Source organism: Leuciscus leuciscus, assembly GCF_965113295.1.
Source record: "Leuciscus leuciscus genome assembly, chromosome: 17".
Classification (NCBI taxonomy): Eukaryota; Metazoa; Chordata; class Actinopteri; order Cypriniformes; family Leuciscidae; genus Leuciscus; species Leuciscus leuciscus.
Genome location: NC_138741.1, coordinates 30,902,538 through 30,923,727, shown reverse-complemented (window position 1 = coordinate 30,923,727; position 21,190 = coordinate 30,902,538). Strand labels below are relative to the sequence as shown.

Genomic DNA, 21,190 nt, shown 5'->3' with positions numbered 1-21,190 from the left:
ACTCACACACGCACACATAAACACAGAGAGAATGAGACTTGGTGGAGTGAGGGGGAGGGGAAGGACAGACAGAGGAAGACAGAGACAAAGAACATTTTAAACAAAGAAAATAAACTCCTAACTGTGACAGAAAGTAGACTTTGATCATGTACATGGAATTCCATATACATGGAAATGCAGTGTGTAATAAATGGAAATGTTTGCAGTTTAAAACATAGTTTAACAGCGAAAAAAGATTTATCCAACCACATATATACAGTGAGGAAAATAAGTATTTGAACACCCTGCTATTTTGCAAGTTCTCCCACTTAGAAATCATGGAGGGGTCTGAAATTGTCATCGTAGGTGCATGTCCACTGTGAGAGACATAATCTAAAAAAAAAAAATCCAGAAATCACAATGTATGATTTTTTAACTATTTATTTGTATGATACAGCTGCAAATAAGTATTTGAACACCTGAGAAAATCAATGTTAATATTTGGTACAGTAGCCTTTGTTTGCAATTACAGAGGTCAAACGTTTCCTGTAGTTTTTCACCAGGCCCACTCCTCCACACAGATCTTCTCTAGATCAGTCAGGTTTCTGGGCTGTCGCTGAGAAACACGGAGTTTGAGCTCCCTCCAAAGATTCTCTATTGGGTTTAGTTCTGGAGACTGGCTAGGCCACGCCAAAACCTTGATATGCTTCTTACAGAGCCACTCCTTGGTTATCCTGGCTGTGTGCTTCGGGTTATTGTCATGTTGGAGGACCCAGCCTCGACCCATCTTCAATGCTCTAACTGAGGGAAGGAGGTTGTTCCCCAAAATCTCGCAATACATGGCCCTGGTCATCCTCTCCTTAATACAGTGCAGTCGCCCTGTCCCATGTGCAGAAAAACACCCCCAAAGCATGATGCTACCACCCCCATGCTTTACAGTAGGGATGGTGTTCTTGGGATGGTACTCATCATTCTTCTTCCTCCAAACATGTTTAGTGGAATTATGACCAAAAAGTTCTATTTTGGTCTCATCTGACCACATGACTTTCTCCCATGACTTCTCTGGATCATCCAAATGGTCATTGGCAAACTTAAAGGGATACTCCACCGAAAAATGAAAATTCTGTCATCATATACTCACCCTCATGTTGTTTCAAACCTGTATGAATTTCTTTCTTCTGCTGAAGAGAAAGGAAGATATCTAGAAGAATGTGAGTAACCAGACAGTTTTAGATACCATTGACTTCCATAGTAGGAAAAAAATATACTATGGAAGTCAATGGTATCTAAAACTGTCTGGTTACTGACATTCTTCTAGATATATTCCTTTCTGTTCAGCAAAAGAAAGAAATTGACTATATATATATAGATCTATATATGTGCCGAGTTTCATATTATTACATGCAAGCATGTTTGATATATGGACCAAGTTTTCGGACTCCGTTCAAGGGGGAGCTGTTGAGCCCCCTTGCCACACCCCGGGTACCAGCTTCAGCCCGGTCCTGATGGACGCGGGTTCTGACCTGTATGCAAAGTTTCAAGAGTTTCCGAGCACGTTAAGGGCCCCAAAATCCCCTGAAACCTTTTCAACGCAGATACAGAGAGGGAGAAAATGGTCCAAAATCCACATTCAAACCAAAATATCTGACTTCCTGCTGGTCGGAGCTAATGACTGTAAATTAGAAAGTTATCCGGCTTGATAAAAACAATATACATACCGAGTTTTGTTGCTGTAGATAAAACTAACCCCCCATTTTTGTCAAAAGATGGCGCTACTGAGCCCCTGCACCACGCCCGTTTTTGAAACTTTGCACGTCTACTGGCTAATAAATGTGATGTGTCTGTCGAGTTTCATGCAATTCCAAGCATGAGAAGAGTCTCAAAAGCATCCAAAAAGAATATTAAAGTTTGATGCATTGCCACGGCAACAGTATCTAAGATATCAATAATCCTTTCACAGGTCTACAAAGGGGAATCCCAGCCCTCACCTTGTTTGGTAAGTTCCTCAACAGTAACCTTCCTTGTATAGTGACAGGACCAAGGAATCCAAGAGGGTCATACAAAGCCATTCACGGTAGATAGGACGCCTCTCCTACTGAAAGGCTTGTCATCGTCTGAAACATGAAACATGAAAGAGTCTGTTGCAACATTCCAGGACACACCAAGACTACGTAGAATGGGAAGGCCATTTGAGAAAAGTTGCAGATCTTTAATACCCTCAGCACGATCTTCCAAAGGAAAGGCTTCAATCACATTTAGACAGTTAGAGATAATCTTGTGCAGTCTAAGGTTAGACACTGCAAGCATTTCTTGTGTACGTTTGAGAAGGTCGATCGCCTCTGCCTTTGTTGCACATGATTTCAGCATGTCATCAACATAGAACTCCTTCTCCACCAGCTTTCTGGTGTCACTGCCGAATCTCTCTTCATGTTCTTTGGCTGCTCTCCGTAGGCCATAGATAGCCACTGCTGGTGATGGGCTATTCCCAAAAACATGGACACGCATTCTGTGATCCACAATTTTGTTGTCAAGGTCGTTGTTTCTGTACCACAGGAACCTAAGATAATCCCTATGATCCTCCCTAACCAGAAAACAATGGAACATGTGCTGTATGTCAGCAGTAATAGCCACAGGCTCTTTACGGAATCTCATCAGGACCCCTAGCAGGCTGTTATTCAAATCAGGGCCTGTGAGAAGTACATTGTTCAGTGAAACTCCCTCAATTTTGTCAGGTTTCTTAGGGTGGTACACCCCAAACAGCGGCAAGTACCACACTTCCTGACCTTGCTGAAGAGGTGGTGCAATTTCTGCATGCTCATTTTTTAGCAAGTTATCCATAAAATCTAGGAAGTGTGCTTTCATCTGTGATCGTTTGTTCAGAGTGTTTCGCAGCGCGAGAAGACGTTTGAATGCATAGTCTCTGTTGTTGGGTAGACTGTCTGGTCTCATGAAAGGGAAGTGGAGCAACCCAACTGTTGCAGCTGTCTTTAAAAAAACGATTTTGTCTATGATCTGAAGAAACCTAGTGTCTTCCATAGATGGAGCAATCTTATGATCATTTGCAGTGTAGGACAAAACTGAATAACCAACACTTTCACCATCCGGCACTAACAGAATCTAGAGGTTGTTGCCATTGTGGATTAACATCCAACTTCTCTTTTACCTTGATTTGACTATAGCATGGACTCAGAAAGTGACGGCCATTATCTAAAATGAAAGTCTTGAAAGTATGAACTGAAGATGTCCTATGAGCTCCTCTGAGACACACATCCCCAACGACAACCCAGCCCAAATCCAGTTTTTGAGCAAAAGGGCTCAAAAGGGCATGGTCATTTGGACCATTAATTTGTTTGCGTACTTTGTGTACTTGCAGGATGTCTCTGCCCAGTAAAAGAAGAATCTCAGCATCAGAGTTGAGAGGTGGTATTTCTTGTGCTATGTGTCTCAAGTGGCTGTGATGGAACACTGCACCAGGAGTTGGAATTTCTGTTTCTGATTACTTTCTCGAAGAGTAGGGAAAGGTAGACTTATCTTTCCATCAATGGACTCCACAATGAAATCAGAAATTCTTCTCCCCGCTGTCTCTAAAAGGCCTGCACATGTTTTCAGTGTGTAGGGAAATGGAGTTGTTTTGATGTTAAAGATGTCAAAGAAATCTTTTCTCACCAAAGAGCGGTTGCTGTGCTCATCTACGATAGCATACATCCTCTTTGCTTTGTCTTTGTGTCCAGCTGGATAGACGGAAACTAGACACATTTTTTAACAAGACCGTGCACTCAGACCTTCTCCGCAGGCTTCCGTGCACTCAGATGTAACCTCATGATTATCTGATTTGTATTTCTGCCCGCCATGCTCTGAGGTAGGGGTAGATGACTGAGATTTCCAGGGGGCAGGACCTGGATGAAAAGCTGAAGGATGACGATCACTACTGCACTCTTTGCACTGAACTTCTACAGAGCAGTTTTTGGCAAGATGGTCTGTAGAAGAACAGCAACAGTAACACACAGACCGCTCTTTCAGGAACTGCATTCTATCTTGTAGAAATTTCTTTCTGAACCCTCTGCATCTTCTCAAAGGATGAGGTTTCCCATGTATTGGACAGCTTTTGTTCGGGCTAACTGATCTCTTTTCCTGTTCAGATTGTATTTTAGTTGAAGGATTAATTTGAGTCTTGTGAACAGATATTGGCATTTGTCTTTGTCTCTCAAACCTTTCTCCTTTCTCGTATTTCACATGAGGAAACGTACTGAAACTCGGATCTGTACATGCTTTTGGATCTGTACGTGCTTTTGCTTCTGAACGAACAAAATTTGCAAACACTGAGAAAGGTGGAAAAGCAACATGATGTTCTTGCTTATTTGGATCCAAATGACATCCACTTTTCTTGATTGTTATATGGAAGTTTTTCCACAATAGGATTCCTTAGAAGTGTTCAAATATGCCAGACCTGGTAAGTATCCTTCAAGCTTAGCAGCTTCTAGTTCTGAGAGGATGTCTCCTAAATCTCGAAGCTTTTGTGGGTCTTTGTTTGTCACTCTAGGGAAGTCTTCTAGTTTGGCAAAAAGAGCATGTTCAATTGCTTATGGAGAACCATATATTTCTTCAAGCCTCTGCCATGTCATTATCAGCGCAGCTAAATTATTTCTGATGTGAACCATTTTCAGTCTCTGTGCATGTTCAGAAGATTCTCTACCCAGGTATTTAATTAATAGATCAAGCTCTTCTGCTGGGGAAAGACCCAGACCAGAAATAGCACCTTGGAAAGATGATTTCCATGCCCAGTAATTAATGGGCTTGTCATCAAAGTAAGTAAGCCCTGCTGTCACAAGTTGCGTACAAGCTACATACTTTGCGAGGTCATATGTAATGTCTCCTTTATCAGGAGGTCTACTCTGCATTTGGTAGTGATAAGGAGAGTACTGCATTTTAGTGCCTTTTTGATTCATGTCTGCTCCAATGTCCATGTTTTGTGAACTAATTGGTAATTTTTTTAAATCTGACTCACTTTTAATTGGACTTACTAAGTGAGAAGCTTGAAGTGGTGGTTGAGTTTCTTTTCCTCCACTAGATGGTAGTATACCACTACTGACTTTAGATTGTGTTTTCACATAATCTGTTGTTCTGATTCGACTGTCCTCGATTGGAACAGGAACTGATACTCTGCTGGCTGCGCTACGTTCTGTTTCTTACAATGCTTCCTCCAGTTCCTGAGCTTCTACCAAAGCAGCATCCTTTTCTTTTTCCTCTTGCAAAGCCTCCAGAGTTGCTTGAAGTCGTGCCTGTTCAACTTTCAATTCTATTTCTCTTTTAGCATATGCTGCTCTGGCTTGCGCGGCTTCCGCTTTTGCTCTTGCTTTGTAAACCGCTCTTCTGGCGCTTGAGTGGCGACTGGATGCCCTTGAAGAACGACTTGATGCTTTTGAGGAATGTGCGCTGACAGAGTGCACATCTTCAACTGTGCCTTTAAGATCTGCTGAGTCTGTCTGACCTTCTGCCATGCTTATAATCTTACAGTTCAGATTTTTCAACTCGAGCGGCAGACGCGAATTCGCGTCAAACGCGAGAATGCACAAAAAGCACTACATAAATCATTCGCTCGTAATGGGCCTTTCACACAGGACGCGGTATGCGCGGCGCTTGCCGCTGGGTTCAGCGTTGCCCTTCAGATACAACGCGGTTTGCGCAGCTATGACGTAGGCGGAGTTTTAAAAACTTTTAGCGGGAGCTCTATCACGTCTGTTGTTCCTCCTTTCGGTCAGCAGCAAACAATGTATCTGTCCCGTTCTACATTTATAATGTTACAAAAGATTCTATTTCAGATAAATGCTGTTCTTTTGAACTTTCCATTCATAAAAGAATCCTGAAATAAAAATGTAAATAACGGTTTTCAACAGTGATAATAATCATAAATGTTTCTTGAGCATCAAATCCTCATAAAATACTGATTTGTGAATACAGCTTTCCTGACGATGTCCCTATACGACCTCAAACTTGTATCGTACAGCTCAGGAAATTCCGACACACACAGTACTAGCCGTTCATCCATTTTGATTTCCGTGCTTGTTTGGATCCCCCGATTCTATTGGCCGCGCTGGTAATCGTCACAGAGCGCAGCGGCAAAAGTTGAACTATTTTGAACTTTGACCGCGGCGTTCGCGTGAGCACGCCAATGATGCGCACCGTGCATACCGCGTCCTGTGTGAAAGGCCTATATACGCGTCTTTGCATTGACTAAGGGCTCTTACAGAGTCAACGCATCGATACGCATACGCGCCTGCAAGGCTACGCATCGCTACGCTTCGGCCGCCATTATGCGTCTATGCGTAGCAAAATGCGTCGTCCCAGTTTTTGATATGCGACGCACCATTGCATGCAATACTATGCGTTGTTGGTGGGGGCGATACTGCAAGTTGCTTGCGTCCGACGTGTAGACTATGAAAGGGAGCACGTTGCTCGTGTTGTCTCTGTCAGAGCCCTTAACATTGAAATCACTCGCGCCTGACGTGCTATTCGCGTCCGGTGTGAACGCACCATTACTACGTGTCCTAACTACACGCGACAAAAGGTATCTTTTCCATGTTAATCAGAGTTTTTGTCCTTACCCGACGCGACGCCGCGACACGCGATAAAAGGTATCTTTTCCATGTTAATCAGAGGTTTTATCCTTACCAGGCGCAACGACGACACGCGACGATTCTAATTTAGAAACGGTTTCTATTTTTCTGCGACGTCGCGCTGGAACATCAAACACAAAGTGTGGAAATGATAATCTCAGGTACTGTTTATGTGCTTTATTTAATTTTAAAAGCGTGAAATGTGACTTTGAATATCATTTAGTGCTCCAGCTGGATAAGATGGATAAGATTCACCTCAGGAAACATGAACGTTCAAGCTGTGAACAAACAAGTGTATAATTTGACAGATTGTTTTAGTAACTCAGTAGCCTATGTATTTTTTAAATGGTGTCATATTTGTGAATTTGATTATGTAGCTACTTATCCATTTTCTTGCGAGTGCCGTCAAGTTTACTCTCTAGTGCTGTGCACTTGCCGTGAGACTCCGTCCACACGCTGTTCTGATTGGCTGTGATTTTTGATTGACGTTGTGGCGTCTCACAGTCGCGTCGCGACTAGTGTGGACAGACACACTGCCTGTCGCTGGAATTTTATCGCGTCACGTGTAGTTAGGACACGGTGTTATGCTGAAAAATCAGATTGATGTGATAGTGACTTTGGAATGTTTAAATCTTGATTCCATACAGTTCTTGAGCGTCTTTCTCAGTCTGTTGTATTGATGTCTTTTCACTGTACTGGCCTTATTAGATTTCTCTGGCATCTAACTATCCAGTAAGTTAAACAGTGACTCAAAAACCTTGCTGGACACTTCAAGTCGTTTCTGAAGTTTATGATTCAACTGTGAAACTGTAAAAATATACAAAAGAAAAATTACAGATTGACAATCACATAAGAATAATTAAACTAAGAAAATATACATCTTAATATCAAATAACCTTCTCAAATGTATCACACAATAAATTTAACACTGTGTACTAACAGACATTGCGTCGAAAAGAAAGGTGATGCTTAGAGATGTCACACAGCTACCACATTTTGCTGAACTATTTCAGTACTACTAGTACTTCCTGCTTCCTGAACTAAGAGGTTGTCTGTGACTGCTTTTCAAAATTAAAGTCCTCCAAAATTATAAATCCACCGAAAAATCTAAATAAATTCAGTCCTGCACAAGTGCAATCTTAAGATTAGTGCATTGTTAACACTGCAAAATATGACACATCAGGACATGCATACAAAATACTTCAGAAATCATATTTCTGGATACTCAAATCTGGTTAAAACCTTTGTAGACATAGCTTGCATGACAGCACTACAAAAACACATAAAGTGAAACCCCATTGTCTTATCTACTGCTTTTCTTATTGTTGTGGGCTTTAAAGGGTGAGTGATATTTCTTATAAGACACAGGTGAGACAGACTAGTGCAAATACAATAAATAGGTTGTTGTCTTACCTCCAAGCCACGCTGGCAGAGTTTTTCGCCCCCGTAAAGAAATGCTCATTTTCAGACCGCAATTTAATAAATTGAGCAGTCTGCTCCTTGCTCCCTGAAACAATTGTTAAACTAATATTAGCACAAGTTTTGCCTCAAACCACCTAAAAAATGAAGCCATGCAATGGTGACGATGACGAAGGAGTTAAGAAGAAGTTTATAAGAAAGAAAAACTTGTGGCTTTTAACTGTGGTTTCGTTAGCTATGAGTAAATTAAAACATAATACTTACATTTAAATGTGAATTTGCCGTCCACCACCAAACTTTCGGCCGCAATTTTTTTAAATAAAAATGCTGTCGTCACCGGTGCACAATGACTTATGGGGTAGGATAGGCTGCTAAGGATCCATTTATGTATCCTTTTTTTCACGGGGAAACGAAGGGTGCATTTGGCGTCACTTTTGAATCAGGGTAGCCTTCGTCACGCCGCGATGTCGCAACCGGCCTTCGAATGCGGCCTTCGAAGGATGCAGAATTTAATTGGGACATCCTTCATTGCGCCGCGTTGCTGCAATCGGCCTTCAAATGCGACCTTCCAAGGGTGCAGCCTTTGAATTGGGACCAGGCCCGGCGCCACGAGGGGGCAAAAGGGGGCAATGCCCCCTCAGATCTGATTTGTGCCCCCTCTGTTTAATTTTTGTATTCATGCTTAAAAATAAAATGTTCAACCTTTTGAGTTAAATAATAATTTAACCTTATCCCCATGGGATTTAGAATGTTCAGTGTCGTGACTCGTGACATTACTGCCAGATTCAAACGTTCTCTTACGAGAGGTTCTATCGTATTGCGTAAGTTAGCTTACGCTACGGGAAAGTCATCTTTTCTCGAGATCTGAAGCCAAAAAATTATCCTTAATTTTTATAATTTTGTCAACGCAGTGCAGCAGCACGCAGACCTAGGGCAGGCTTACTAGCGTGCCCATTGGCTGCCCTGCGGCAACTGCAGCAGCCTATCGCTGAGCCTTAGACGTGACGTCACGTCCAATTGGCGCGCTTGGGGCGCCTCATGCGTCACAGCCCGCGAAAGAGGGGGTGTGGCTTAGCGTATAGAAGCGAGGCTCAGAGGCTGCTTCACCGATTTCTGTCTCTTCAGCGACGCTCTCCGCATCGCTGGACTCTGAGGAAGCCGCCGCCGTTGAAACAAGCGACCAGCACGCCGAGGATATCAGCCTGAGGAAGCCGGCCGTCTTCGCAGCCTTCAGCCTTCCCTGCCTGCTCCGCTATCGGGCGGATTATATCCTTCTTTGCTCTGTGTTGTGTGTGTTTGTGTGTTCGCCCCGCGACACACTGCATCTATAAGAGCGCGAGGCGTTGTTGCAAATGCCTCGCTCCCCCTGTGGCTCGTGCAGAGCCCCGCTCAGCGACAGCGACCGCCATGTGATCTGCGCTCTCTGCCTGGGCCTCGACCTCGCAGCCCTCGCCCTTACTTCGGGCGGCTGCGAACTCTCCGAGGAGCGTCATTATGGGGCTCGACTCGCCTTGTTGGACCCTCCTCCTGTCTCCGAACCCAGATGCAATAGCTGAGCGCTCGCCGGAGCCCCTCCCGCGAGCCTCGCTATCTCCTTCTCCCCCCCACCTCCCGACGCGCAGCGGCCGGCTTTCGCCCGAACCCGGATGCAATAGCTGAGCGCTCGCCGGAGCCCCTCCCGCGAGCCTCGCTATCTCCTTCTCCCCCCCCACCTCCCGACGCGCAGCGGCCGGCTTTCGACGCACGCCTGCAAACAAACGCTGACGCAAAACATAATGACGCTCGCTCCTTCCCGCGCTCTCCCTCTCTGTTCGAGCCGCGCAAACAGGCGCCGCTCACAAGGGATCTCAGAAGTGGACGGTCACGGGCTAGCTTCCTTTACGTTATAAGAAAGCTACCCCGCGTCTCGGTCGCGCGTGTCACTCACCTCCATTTCTTACACATTTCTCAGTCCCCTCCTAAGCTCAGGCGACTAGAAATATCAATATTGCAGTAAACGAGCCTGTTTTTAATACACGCACGCCTGCAAACAAACGATGTCACAGCACATGATGACATCTTCCTGCTCTCTCTCCCTTTGTTCGAGCCGCGCAACTGCGCCGTTCTCAAGGGATATCAGAGCGTACGCCACGAGCGACGCTCTGTCATATGCTCGCGCTAACTGAAAGCTTATGTGTGCCCCTGTGGCTCAGTGGCAGAACATTAGGCTTTCGCGCCAGAGACCCGAGTTCGAATCTGGCCCTGGCGGCAGAGAAAAAAAAAAAATAATCTCGCACCCTCCCGCTCACAAGGATGGTGCTTGAGTATTTATGAGCCATCAAAGTGCCCAGCTCTGTCAGTCCCCTTACAAGAGTCTACTGCAGCAGCTTACATCGCAGCCAACGAGCCAGTAACACAACTCGCTCGCCTGCACACAAACGCCGTTTTTAAGGCGGCCCAGATAAATCTCATAAAGAGTATAAATTCGGGTTGTCCGGCTCACGCCGAAGGTGTCATAAGTGTAGAAAATGTGCCCACACCCTCGTGCTCACTGCTACACACAAACACGGTTCCCCTGGTAACGCGCTCAGAGTGCACTCTCATAAAGCGGGCACGCGCCGCTCGAGTGATAAGCGTAGAGAATGTGTCCACGACTCTGTGCCCACACCTACCCACTGCCCGCTCTGCCACACAGTTACCCCGGGTTGCAGACCCTCTAAAGCGCTCAAACACTGGCCGTGTGACAAATGTAAGCCCTGCGCCCGTTCACGAGTGCGCGCACTTACTAACAAATACGATACCCCTCATGCCGCTCTCGCGACACAGGTTTTTAACAGCGAAATGTGCCCCATCCATAAAGATCGAGCCGTCATACGCTGTACAGTCAGTCACTACTGTCTACCACCCCCCATGTTCAAGCACCGGCGGCACGCGCGCCGCCCCATCTTCTCTGATACAGGTTCCCCATCTCGCGCAGTGCGGCGATCTGAACCCAGAGACCATTCGACCCCTAGCTATGCGTGCGGAAGCATGGGAAGCTATCCAGGGCATGTCAAAATGGGTGCTGAACACTATAGAACACGGCAATTCGCTTCAATTCGCTCGCCGTCCCCCGCGCTTTTTAGCACGGACGGAGACAAGAGTGAATGCAGAAGCAAGCGCATCTGCTTCATGCAGTAAATAGCAAAGCTGCTGCACAAAGGGGCTATAGAAATGGTCCATCCTTCTCTGAGCGAGTCGGGCTTTTACAGCCGTTGCTTCCTCGTACCCAAGAAGGACGGAGCGATAAGACCTATTTTAGATCTGAGACATTTGAACAAAGCGTCATGAGACGGCCGTTCAAAATGATCACAACCAGACAAATCCTCGCGCAAATTCGCCCAGGAGACTGGTTTATCTCTCTCGATCTGAAGGACGCGTACTTTCAGATCCAGATAACACCCCGTCACAGGCCATTCTTGAGATTCGCCTTCGACGGTCGGGTATATCAATACACAGTCCTGCCGTTCGGCCTGTCTTTGGCACCCCGTACATTTACGAAGTGCATGGACACGGCTCTCGCTCCCCTCAGAAGACGGGGAATGTGTATACTGAACTATCTGGACGACTGGCTTATTCTGGCGCAGTCAGAGACAGAGCTTGTGTCTCACAGAACAGTGCTTCTCAGCCACTTGGAAAACCTGGGTCTCTCGGTTAACTGGACCAAGAGCTCATTATCGCCCCGCCAGTCAATCTCCTTCTTGGGATAGAACTGGACTCGGTGGCTATGACGGCCAGATTATCGGAGCAGCGCGCGCGCCGCATCCGTCATCTCGCCGCATCCTTCCAGGTGGGCAGCCAGGCTCCGCTGAGGACATTCCAGCGAATCCTGGGGCATATGGCCTCAGCTGCAGCAGTGCTTCAGCTGGGCTTACTGCGCATGCGCCCGCTTCAACGCTGGCTGAAAGCGCGCGCGTGCCTCACCGAGCCTGGGCGGCCGGCGACTCTCGAGTCAGGGTGAATCAAGGCTGCATTTCAGCCCTACAGCCCTGACTGGCAGCCGAATGGTATCGCACGGGAGTGACGATGGGAGCGATCTCGCACCGGAAGGTTGTCTCGACTGACGCTTCCAACCAAGGTTGGGGAGCGCTCTTCGAAGGCAGACCGGTCTATGGCCGCTGGTCAGACCAGGAGAATCTCCTTCACATAAACTGTCTAGAGATGCTCGCGGTCGAGAAAGCGCTCAGGCACTTCCTCCCAGTCCTCCAAGGTCACCATGTTCTAGTCAGCACGGACAATACATCAGTAGTGGCCTACGTGAACCGCCAGGGCGGCGTCAGATCCTAAATGCTCTGCACCCTGGCGGAACGCCTCCTCGTGTGGGCTCAGCACTCACTGCGCTCGCTGAGAGCCGCGCATGTGCCTGGGCACCTGAACGAGGGTCCCGACAGACTGTCTAGGGACAATGTTCCCCCTGGGGAGTGGTCCTTGCATCCCCAAACAGTCCAGTCACTGTGGCGCCGTTTCGGCAAAGCGAAAGTCGACCTCTTTGCGTCAAAAGACAACGCTCACTGCCCAAAGTTCTTTACGAAGAACGAGGACGCGCTGGCCCAGACCTGGCCCAGCGGCCCACTATATGCCTTCCCGCCGGTCTCTCTGTTGCCACAAGTCATCAGGAGAACCAGGGAAGCGCGCCACACGGTGCTCCTCATAGCCCCGTACTGGGAGAACCAGACTTGGTTCCCGGAGCTAATACAGCTGGCAGACACAGTCCCCTGGCCGATTCCGGCGAGAAGAGACCTTCTCTCTCAAGCCCACGGCTCGATCTGGCATCCCCATCCAGAGCGCTGGTCTCTGCATGCATGGAGACTCAACGGATACCCGTTGACCTGCCAGAAGGGGTTGTGAACAAGATCACCCAGTCTAGAGCCCCCTCTACGAGGCGGCTCTACACGTCTAAATGGTCTGTGTTTAAAAGTGGTGCACTGCCAAGGGGCTGGATCCACAAGCATGTGGGGTATCGCAGGTATTGGTTTTCCTTCAAGAGCTGCTGGACACGGGCAGGTTCCCTTCCACGCTCAAAGTCTATGTTGCGGCCATCTCAGCTTTTGCCGGTTCGGCGCTGGGCCGTGCATTAGGAAGGAACGAGTTTGTCACCCGCTTCCTTAGGGGAGCCAGGGGGATGAACCCCCCGCGACCCCCCTCGGTTCCTATGTGGGATCTTTCGCTGGTCCTAGAGGCCCTGAAAGCGCATCCCTTTGAACCCATAGAAACTGTGGATATGAAATACCTCACGCTCAAAACCGTTTTTCTGATAGCTCTGTCTTCAGTCAAACGTGTGGGAGACCTTCACGCTTTATCCGTTAACGCCGTGTGCCTCGAGTTCGGACCTAATGGCTCGAAAGTCATTCTTAAACCGAGGCATGGTTACGTCCCCAAAATATTGGGCACTCCCTTCAGAGCACAGGTCATTTCTCTCTCAGCCCTGCCACCTTCCGGCAGCGAGGTCGATGGTAATCTCCTCTGCCCGGTCAGAGCGCTGAGAAATTACGTCACACGCTCCGCCGCTATCAGGCGCTCGGAGCAGCTTTTCGTTTCGTTTGGTGGGCGCACCAAGGTCTCGCCGCCTCGAAACACAGCCTGTCCAGATGGATAGTGGACGCTATCGCAGCTACTTATGCGTCTAAAAACCTGCAGTGCCCTCTGGGCATCAGGGCTCACTCCACCAGAGGCATGGCCTCTTCGTGGGCTTGGTCCAGCGAAATTTCCATTCATGACATTTGTACGGCGGCGGGCTGGGCCTCCCCCTCGACATTTGTTAGGTTTTACAACCTGGAAGTTCCTGCCTTGCAGGCGAAAGTTTTATCAGTCTAAGTCACGCGTAGGCCGGCCCACTGTCTGTGTGCGGGCTACTGCGGTTGATTTAGCTCTCCTGGTTGAGCTGCATTATACAAGGGTTTATCAGCTCAGACCGGCCGTGCCGCTCTGAGCGCCCTAGTGTGTGCTTATGTACTGCGCTAGCCGTTCTATTGGCCGCCCGGTTCCCACTCATCGTGTTCCCCGGACTTCCCCTGGGACTCATTTAGTGGATGCTGTGACGCATGAGGCGCGCCAAGCGCGCTCATTGGACGTGACGTCACGTCTAAGGCTCAGCGATAGGCTGCTGCAGTTGCCGCAGGGCAGCCAATGGGCATGCTAGTAAGCTTGCCCTAGGTCTGCGTGCTGCTGCACTGCGTTGACAAAATTATAAAAATTAAGGATAATTTTTTGGCTTCAGATCTCGAGAAAAGACGACTTTCCCATAGCGTAAGCTAACTTACGCAATACTCGTTCCCTCTTCTAGGGAGAACCGAGGTTACGTTAGTAACCGATTACGTTTTTCGCGTTGGTTGGCGCTGAGCCAGAGACGGACGAGCTCAGCGCTGTCATATATATCACAACTATGCAGTGTTTTCAACCTCATAATGTTTATTTTAGATTTCAGACATTAAATACACATAAGCACTGGTAAAACAATAGCCTATGTTTGGAGTTTGTAAAATACACACTGTTGTCTGTGGAAGCAAGTGCTAGTGTCGCGTTGGTTGGCGCTGAGCCAGAGACGGACGAGCTCAGCGCTGTCATATCACAACTATGCAGTGTTTTCAACCTCATAATGTTTATTTTAGATTTCAGACATTTAAATAGGCTACACATAAGCACTGGTAAAACAATAGCCTACATTTGGAGTCTGTGGAAGCAGCAATAACAATCTATTCAAATATAATTTGCCGACGTGTGTTTTTCATATCAGACAAACAGTGGAAGTAACGTTAACTATAAAGTTTACTCTATTGTTATAATGGTTTTTAAACGACCAAACACACTCACTTACACATATTTGAGAATCGGAATATCAGATAGTTGATGACATGGTAAGTAAGTTTGTGAATATTTCGAATAAAAAAGGAAAAACGAAATAAAGGATAGCCTACATCTGTTATACAGTGTTATTATTGTGGCTGCGGTGTTTCACGTGACAAATATGACGCGTTGCCATGGAAACATTAAGGGGGAACGTTCTAAAATAACTGTCGCCTTGAAAAATCTTACTCTCGGGAGTCAGTTAGAATATTTTAAACTTAAGTGTGAAAGGGTTAATTATTCATAATAAATGACGCTGGCTTATCTTTTGTCAATTGTGTGCGTTCTGATTTCCTGACGTGGGCACAAGTCACATGGAAAATACATGGGGAAAATACAGTTGTTTAAATTTAAAGCAAGGGGCGTGGTTTTATCCAACCCCGCGCCATTCGGTGTCCCTCGAGCAAATAAATGAGATGTGTGATATTATCAGCAAATTCAGTTTCAGCTAAAATGTGAATTATCATTAATATTCAACAATGGACATAAGAAAGTATATGCAGCGTATTTCAGACCATAAAAAGGACACTGAAAGTGTGATTGAGAGTACAGCTGATGAAGATGACAGCCATCAAAATGCAGCTGCATTTTTTTGATGAGCACCAACACTCAGAGCCAGGAGCATCCAGCACGAGCGTCGACCTGGACAGCCAGGCCCAAGCGGCAGTCCCGTCTCAACCCCAACCTCCTCCGCTGCTGCTGCCTAATGACCTCGGAACAGAGAGCCCAGTCCAGGTCTGCCTGCAGTCGTACCCAGGTCGTATGTTCAATGGCAGGAAATGTTCATTCTGCAGTGGTTGGTTTAAAGGAAGGGAATGGCTGGAATATTCACGTTCCACCGATTCAGCCTTTTGTTTTCCATGTAGAAAGTTCAGTTTGGGCCCTAATGCTGACAAGGCCTTCACGCTAAGTGGCTACTCTAACTGGAGACATGCAATGGATTCTTCAAAGGGATTTTCCAGGCATGCGAATGCAAAAGAGCTCTTAAAATGCATGGCGCTGTGGAAGGAAAAGGAATCACGCAGCACAGCAGGAACAGAGGTGTCAACTCTGGTTAATTCGAGACAGCTATGTAGAAATCACAAGTATTTTTCTGCAATTGTTGACATAACTGAGTTTCTTGTTTCAAACGCGCTGCCTTTCAGGGGTTCGTTGGATGCTTTTGACACAATGGGAGAGGGGGGCAGTGGCCTTTTTTTTGTCCATGATGGATTATACTCTCCGAAAAGACACAGAACTTGCTGAAGTGTATCGCACTATACCTGCCAATGCCAGATACACATTGCATGACATTCAAAATGAAATTATTGGACTTATGAGTGAACTTTTAACTGAGGAAATTGTTAAAGACGTAGGAAATTCATGGTACATGTTAAAGGCAGATGGGACCCAGGATGCCAAATTCGCTACCTGAACGAAAAAAACGAAGTTCACGAGCGGCTGTTGTGTGTGGCAACAACTGAAAACTTTGATGCAGTGTCGTTAACTAATGTTGTCTTAACAGAGATAACACGTGCTGGTCTGAGCACAGAAAGAATTCTAAGTCAATGCTATGATGGGGCCAATGTGATGTCGGGGAGGAAGGGGGGGATGCAAAAGATTCTACAGGATAAATTGCACAGTGAAGTGCCATACATTCACTGTTTCAACCATCAGTTACATTTGGTGGTGGTGCGCGCAATGTCAGTAGAGAATACACTGGAGCATTTTTTTTATGTGTGTGACAACCTGTATAAATTTGTGAAGAAACCAACAGTAGCTGCCCAATACCATGGCGAAATGTTGAAAAGACTTCTCGATCAAAGGTAAATGTAAAGGTGGACAGGTGTAACAATTACGACTCGGGGTAAATGTGAATTAGCTCAAGAATATAGGGAATTTTGGAAATATTAATAATTATGACTCATGGTCATAATTCATAAGTCGCATGTACATTTATTTGATCAATTATCGAGATTACCTTGTTCTGTAACTGTCTGATCATTACAGTTAAGAAGGGGGTATCCCTTTTCAAACTCCAAGAAAGTTTTATCTTCTGGCCACGAATATCAAACTTTCTGAGTTTATGAATTAAAACTACTCAAGGTAGTCGAGCTTGTAGCTTAGATCTTTTTAGTTTCATTGACTTTTATAAGGTGGGTTTTCAAACACAGAGACAATTAAAAGTATAAATGGGTTTATTAATAAAATGGCACACACTAGAGATTATATAAACTACAAATATAAGCGTACGTAAAAATGCAAACCAACAAACAAACATTTAACCGAACAAAAACATAAAACATAGCGTGATCAGAATGAAATGAAATGAAAGAAAGGAAGATAGACAGAGAGAAGAGATAGAGGGCAACTTAATTCACAGACCTAAGAATTGGACACCTGAAATCAGCGTTTAGAGAGAGTTACGTTACGTGCAAGATTCTGTGTTCTTTCAGTGTGGTGCTGAAAAGGGGGCGCGCGTGCGCGTGTCCGGCTGGTTTGCGTCTAGCTTCGTCTTTTGGGTCGTTTCGCAAGACGATGTAAAGGCTCACTTGAATTTAACGTTACCGAGAAAGTTCAGATTCATCTCCCGGGCAGGGAGAGGTTTAAAGTCTTTGTTGCAAAGGACGCAGCTACGACTCGAACATGTGTTCGTCGATAGAGAAGGCCAGGGCCTCCTTCAGATGTTCCTTGGAGAAGCGCTGCGCCGGGGAGAAGAAGGTCCGAAGAGTTGGAAGTTGAGTTGGATGAGAGAGAGAGAGGAAACTGAAGGTTTGGACTTTTATCAGTGTCCCATGTGCCGTCCCCTCCTTCGTGTAGGACGAATCAGCTGTCGAGATTTTCTTAGGCGGGAAGATCCCTTTGTTCATTTGGGACGGTCTCCTGGCTCGAGTTACAGTGACGATTGACTTAAGCCTTTCGGTTCCAGAAATATGAAATGTGTAAACAATGTATATTACTGCATTCTGCTATTGGAATTCGATTCTGTTAGATTAAGAGAATTACAAAGACATCAAACGCATCACATGAAGGTTGTAGCAATGCGAAGTTACAGGAGATATGCAGAATTACACACATTTAAAGTCTTGATTACCACATGACAAAATCGTAGACACCCCAATATGACATGGTCATAACAAAAGGCACCTCAGAAATATATCAACATTTTGGTAATGTCCTATGGTAAGTCAAGGGAAAATCTGTGGGTGTGTGTGTGTATGTGTGTGTGTGTGTGTGTGTCTGGAATGTCACGAGTCTATAAAAGTCACGGGGAGTCCATGCTGAAATGGGGGTTTTAGAGGGGATTCTCCAAAACAGGGTTTCCTTATGTGACTCAAATGTCCCTCGGGGGAGCCACAAAGATGCAATTTTGACCGTTCAAGCAGACTTGGAGGCGCCATGAACAAACTCGTTGTCTAAGGAGACAACGAAGGATGTGTTTGGAGATCAGGATTTACTAATTTGAACAGCATGTGACCGCATGTCATAGTCATTGTCGTTACACAGGTCACCTGGCAACAGCTTCTGTCATAGTAAGAAGCTATGACAACATTGTGAATTTTTTGTCTGACATAGGTTTGCGACGCGCAAACAGAGCGTACAGCACAGACATAAAGCTGGAGGCTGCAGGCTTGGTGAAGTCGGTATCTGAAGCGGATTTTAAGTTCATTGCTTTGATGGTACACAAGATCCTCCTTCTCCTAGATCCCGCAAACAAGATACTTCAGGCCAAAGAAACCGATCTGTACACTGGCCTAAAACTTGTGCATAGTGTGTGCGAATGCATTAAGAATCTTTGCTGTGACAGTGAGTTTGAAGCATTGTGGGCACAATGCAATGACGAGCAACAAGCGAATTCTTCCAAACGGCGAAGATACGTGACCAAGGGTCTAGAGCAGTTTGTAGTGGAAAGTTCCTGTGGACAGAGTGATGAAGCAGATGAAACAGAATGCAAAAGACTTTTCTTCAGTACTTTGGATACTGTCATTGGAGAAATGTCAGCACGGTTCAGTGAGCGTAACAGCCAATTGGTTAAAGCCCTGTGTACTCTCGACCCTGGAAGCAATGACTTTCTGGACAGTTCAACGGTTAAACCACTCTTGGACCTAACCAAAACAGAAATTGTGGATGCTGAATTCACTGTCGCTCGACAGTTTATACGGACTGAAACTGCTCTTTCTAACAGGGAGAAATGGACCACCCTGGATGTACTGAAAACGTTTTCTGGGTCTCTAGCTGCAATGCCAACGGTTTACGTTGCGCTCAGACATGGAATAACTTTTGGGGCATCTACTGCCACCTGCGAAAACTCTTTTTCCACCCTCACTAATGTGTTCACTCAGCACAGACGGAGCATGTCACATCAGAGGAAAGCGCAACTTATCCAATTGGCATTTGAACGTGATCTAACTGCAAAATTCAAAGAGAAAGAATGGCATGAAAGGTTACTAAGGAGATTCAGTGCCAAATCAAGGAGACTGCAGCTCTTCTAAAAAGGTATAGGTCAGGACATGATCTATCATCATTACACTGTTTAAACTTTGCTAGTCTCTGGTTACCTGTGCAGTTGCATATGGAGTGTTTTAGGGAGCGCTGTATTTAAAAATCTGTCATTCCAAAGCGAGATCTCAGTGTGTATTATTCATTGATGGTGTAATAAAGTTAAGCCCCCTTAACAATTTCACATGCCCCCTCGGTCATTTCATCCTGCAGCCGGGCCTGATTGGGACATCCTTCTTTGCGCCACTGTGACGCAATTGGCCTTCAAATACAGCCTTTGGAGGATGCGGCCTTCGCATTGGGACACAGCTCAAGTCAGCCGGAACCGGGAACACTTCCTATAATACCTGATGTACTCGTTACATCATAAGAAGAATGGCATCTACGCTAATGTTAGTCTTTCTGTTTATTCCGAGTTTTACTGTAGTCCGCTGGATCCGGGTCGAATCCAGATCAGATGGTGGACATGCGCCTAGACACGACCCCAACGCATGATGTAGTCAGCTGGATCCTAGCCGAATCCAGATCAGATGGTGGACCTTCGCCTAGACACAACCCCCAACGCATGATGTAGTCAACTGGATCCGGGCTGTATCCAGATCAGATGGAGGACCTGCGCCTAGACACGACCACAACGCATCCTAAAGTGTCAGCAGATATTGTGTCAACTAGACTCTCCCCTGTGAAGGCCTCATCAACACGATGACACTGATCCTCAACAAACCCGTCTCCACACCGCCGTGATGACCACGACCTTCGTCCAGTTGGAACTGGATAAATATTCTGAATGTTCTGATCCAATCTGACTTCTGACCTGTAATGCTGCCTGAATCATAATCATACACTGTTCATTCGTTGGCCAGAGGAGAACTAACCCATATATGTGAACTTGTACTCTTTGTCACACATTAACCTCAAGAACTTAAAATATTAGTCAGGAAAAGATAAATGAATAGCCAGAGACCAGCATCTTCTAATCCTTATTTCTATGAGCTCCCGTACTGCTCAAAGTCCAAATGCTGGCCACAAACCAGTAATGATAACCTCTTTTAAAGTTTGTTTCTTTGTCCTGTTCATACTGTCCAACTCAAAGAGATCTAAGTCACAGCCTGCATTTCTCCAATATGGCAACTGAAAAGGACAGGTCACCTGACGAGCTGAAACTAAAGACTGAAGTAGGGCTGCTGAGTGGAGTGTCTCTCATTGCAGGGGTCATGGTTGGTTCTGGAATCTTCATGTCTCCTCAGTATGTGCTACTTTATATTGGGAGTCCAGGTGCTAGTCTGTTAATATGGGCTGCTAGTGGATTGTTGGCCATGCTAGCTTCTTTGAGCTATGCTGAATTAGGAACTGTTATTCGTGAGTCTGGAGGAGAGTATATTTACATCTTACGCACTTCTGGCAATATCATGGCCTTTATGTGTGCTTTCACCAATAACATTGTGATGAGACCAACTGGCATGATTGCAGTGGCACTCACCTTTGCCCAAAATACCCTTGCACCTTTCTATGATGATTGCCTACCACCAAATGGAGCAGTGAAATGTTTGGCAGCCCTAGGGATTATGGTATTGACAGTTTTGAACTGCTTGAATGTGCGCTCCTCCATCAGAGTCACAGTGTTATTCATGGCTATGAAGGTGCTGGCACTTGTAATAATTGTGATTGGGGGAGTTGTGCTACTTATTCAAGGGGACACCTCCAACAGCCTCCAAAACTCATTTGATGGGACCAAGCTGAGCATCAGACCCATGGGAATAGCATTTTACCAGTGTTTGTGGTCCTATGATGGCTGGAACACTTTAAACCATGTTACTGAAGAGATCAATCATCCTGAG

General features: G+C 46.0%; 2 protein-coding genes across 2 annotated transcripts in view; one reads left to right on the top strand and one right to left on the bottom strand.

The window, feature by feature from the left end:
* Positions 1–21,190, bottom strand: part of LOC309479340 (uncharacterized protein) — a gene marked incomplete at its 5' end in the record, with an annotated part of 244,765 nt that overhangs the window by 95,301 nt on the left and 128,274 nt on the right. The window lies entirely within an intron of this gene.
* The window catches only part of LOC309479407 (b(0,+)-type amino acid transporter 1), a 144,669-nt gene continuing 143,843 nt past the window's right edge, over positions 20,365–21,190 (top strand). The window contains exon 1 of the mRNA XM_082143535.1: positions 20,365–21,190. Coding sequence (XP_081999661.1) covers positions 20,477–21,190 — 714 coding nt within the window. The 5' untranslated portion in view covers positions 20,365–20,476.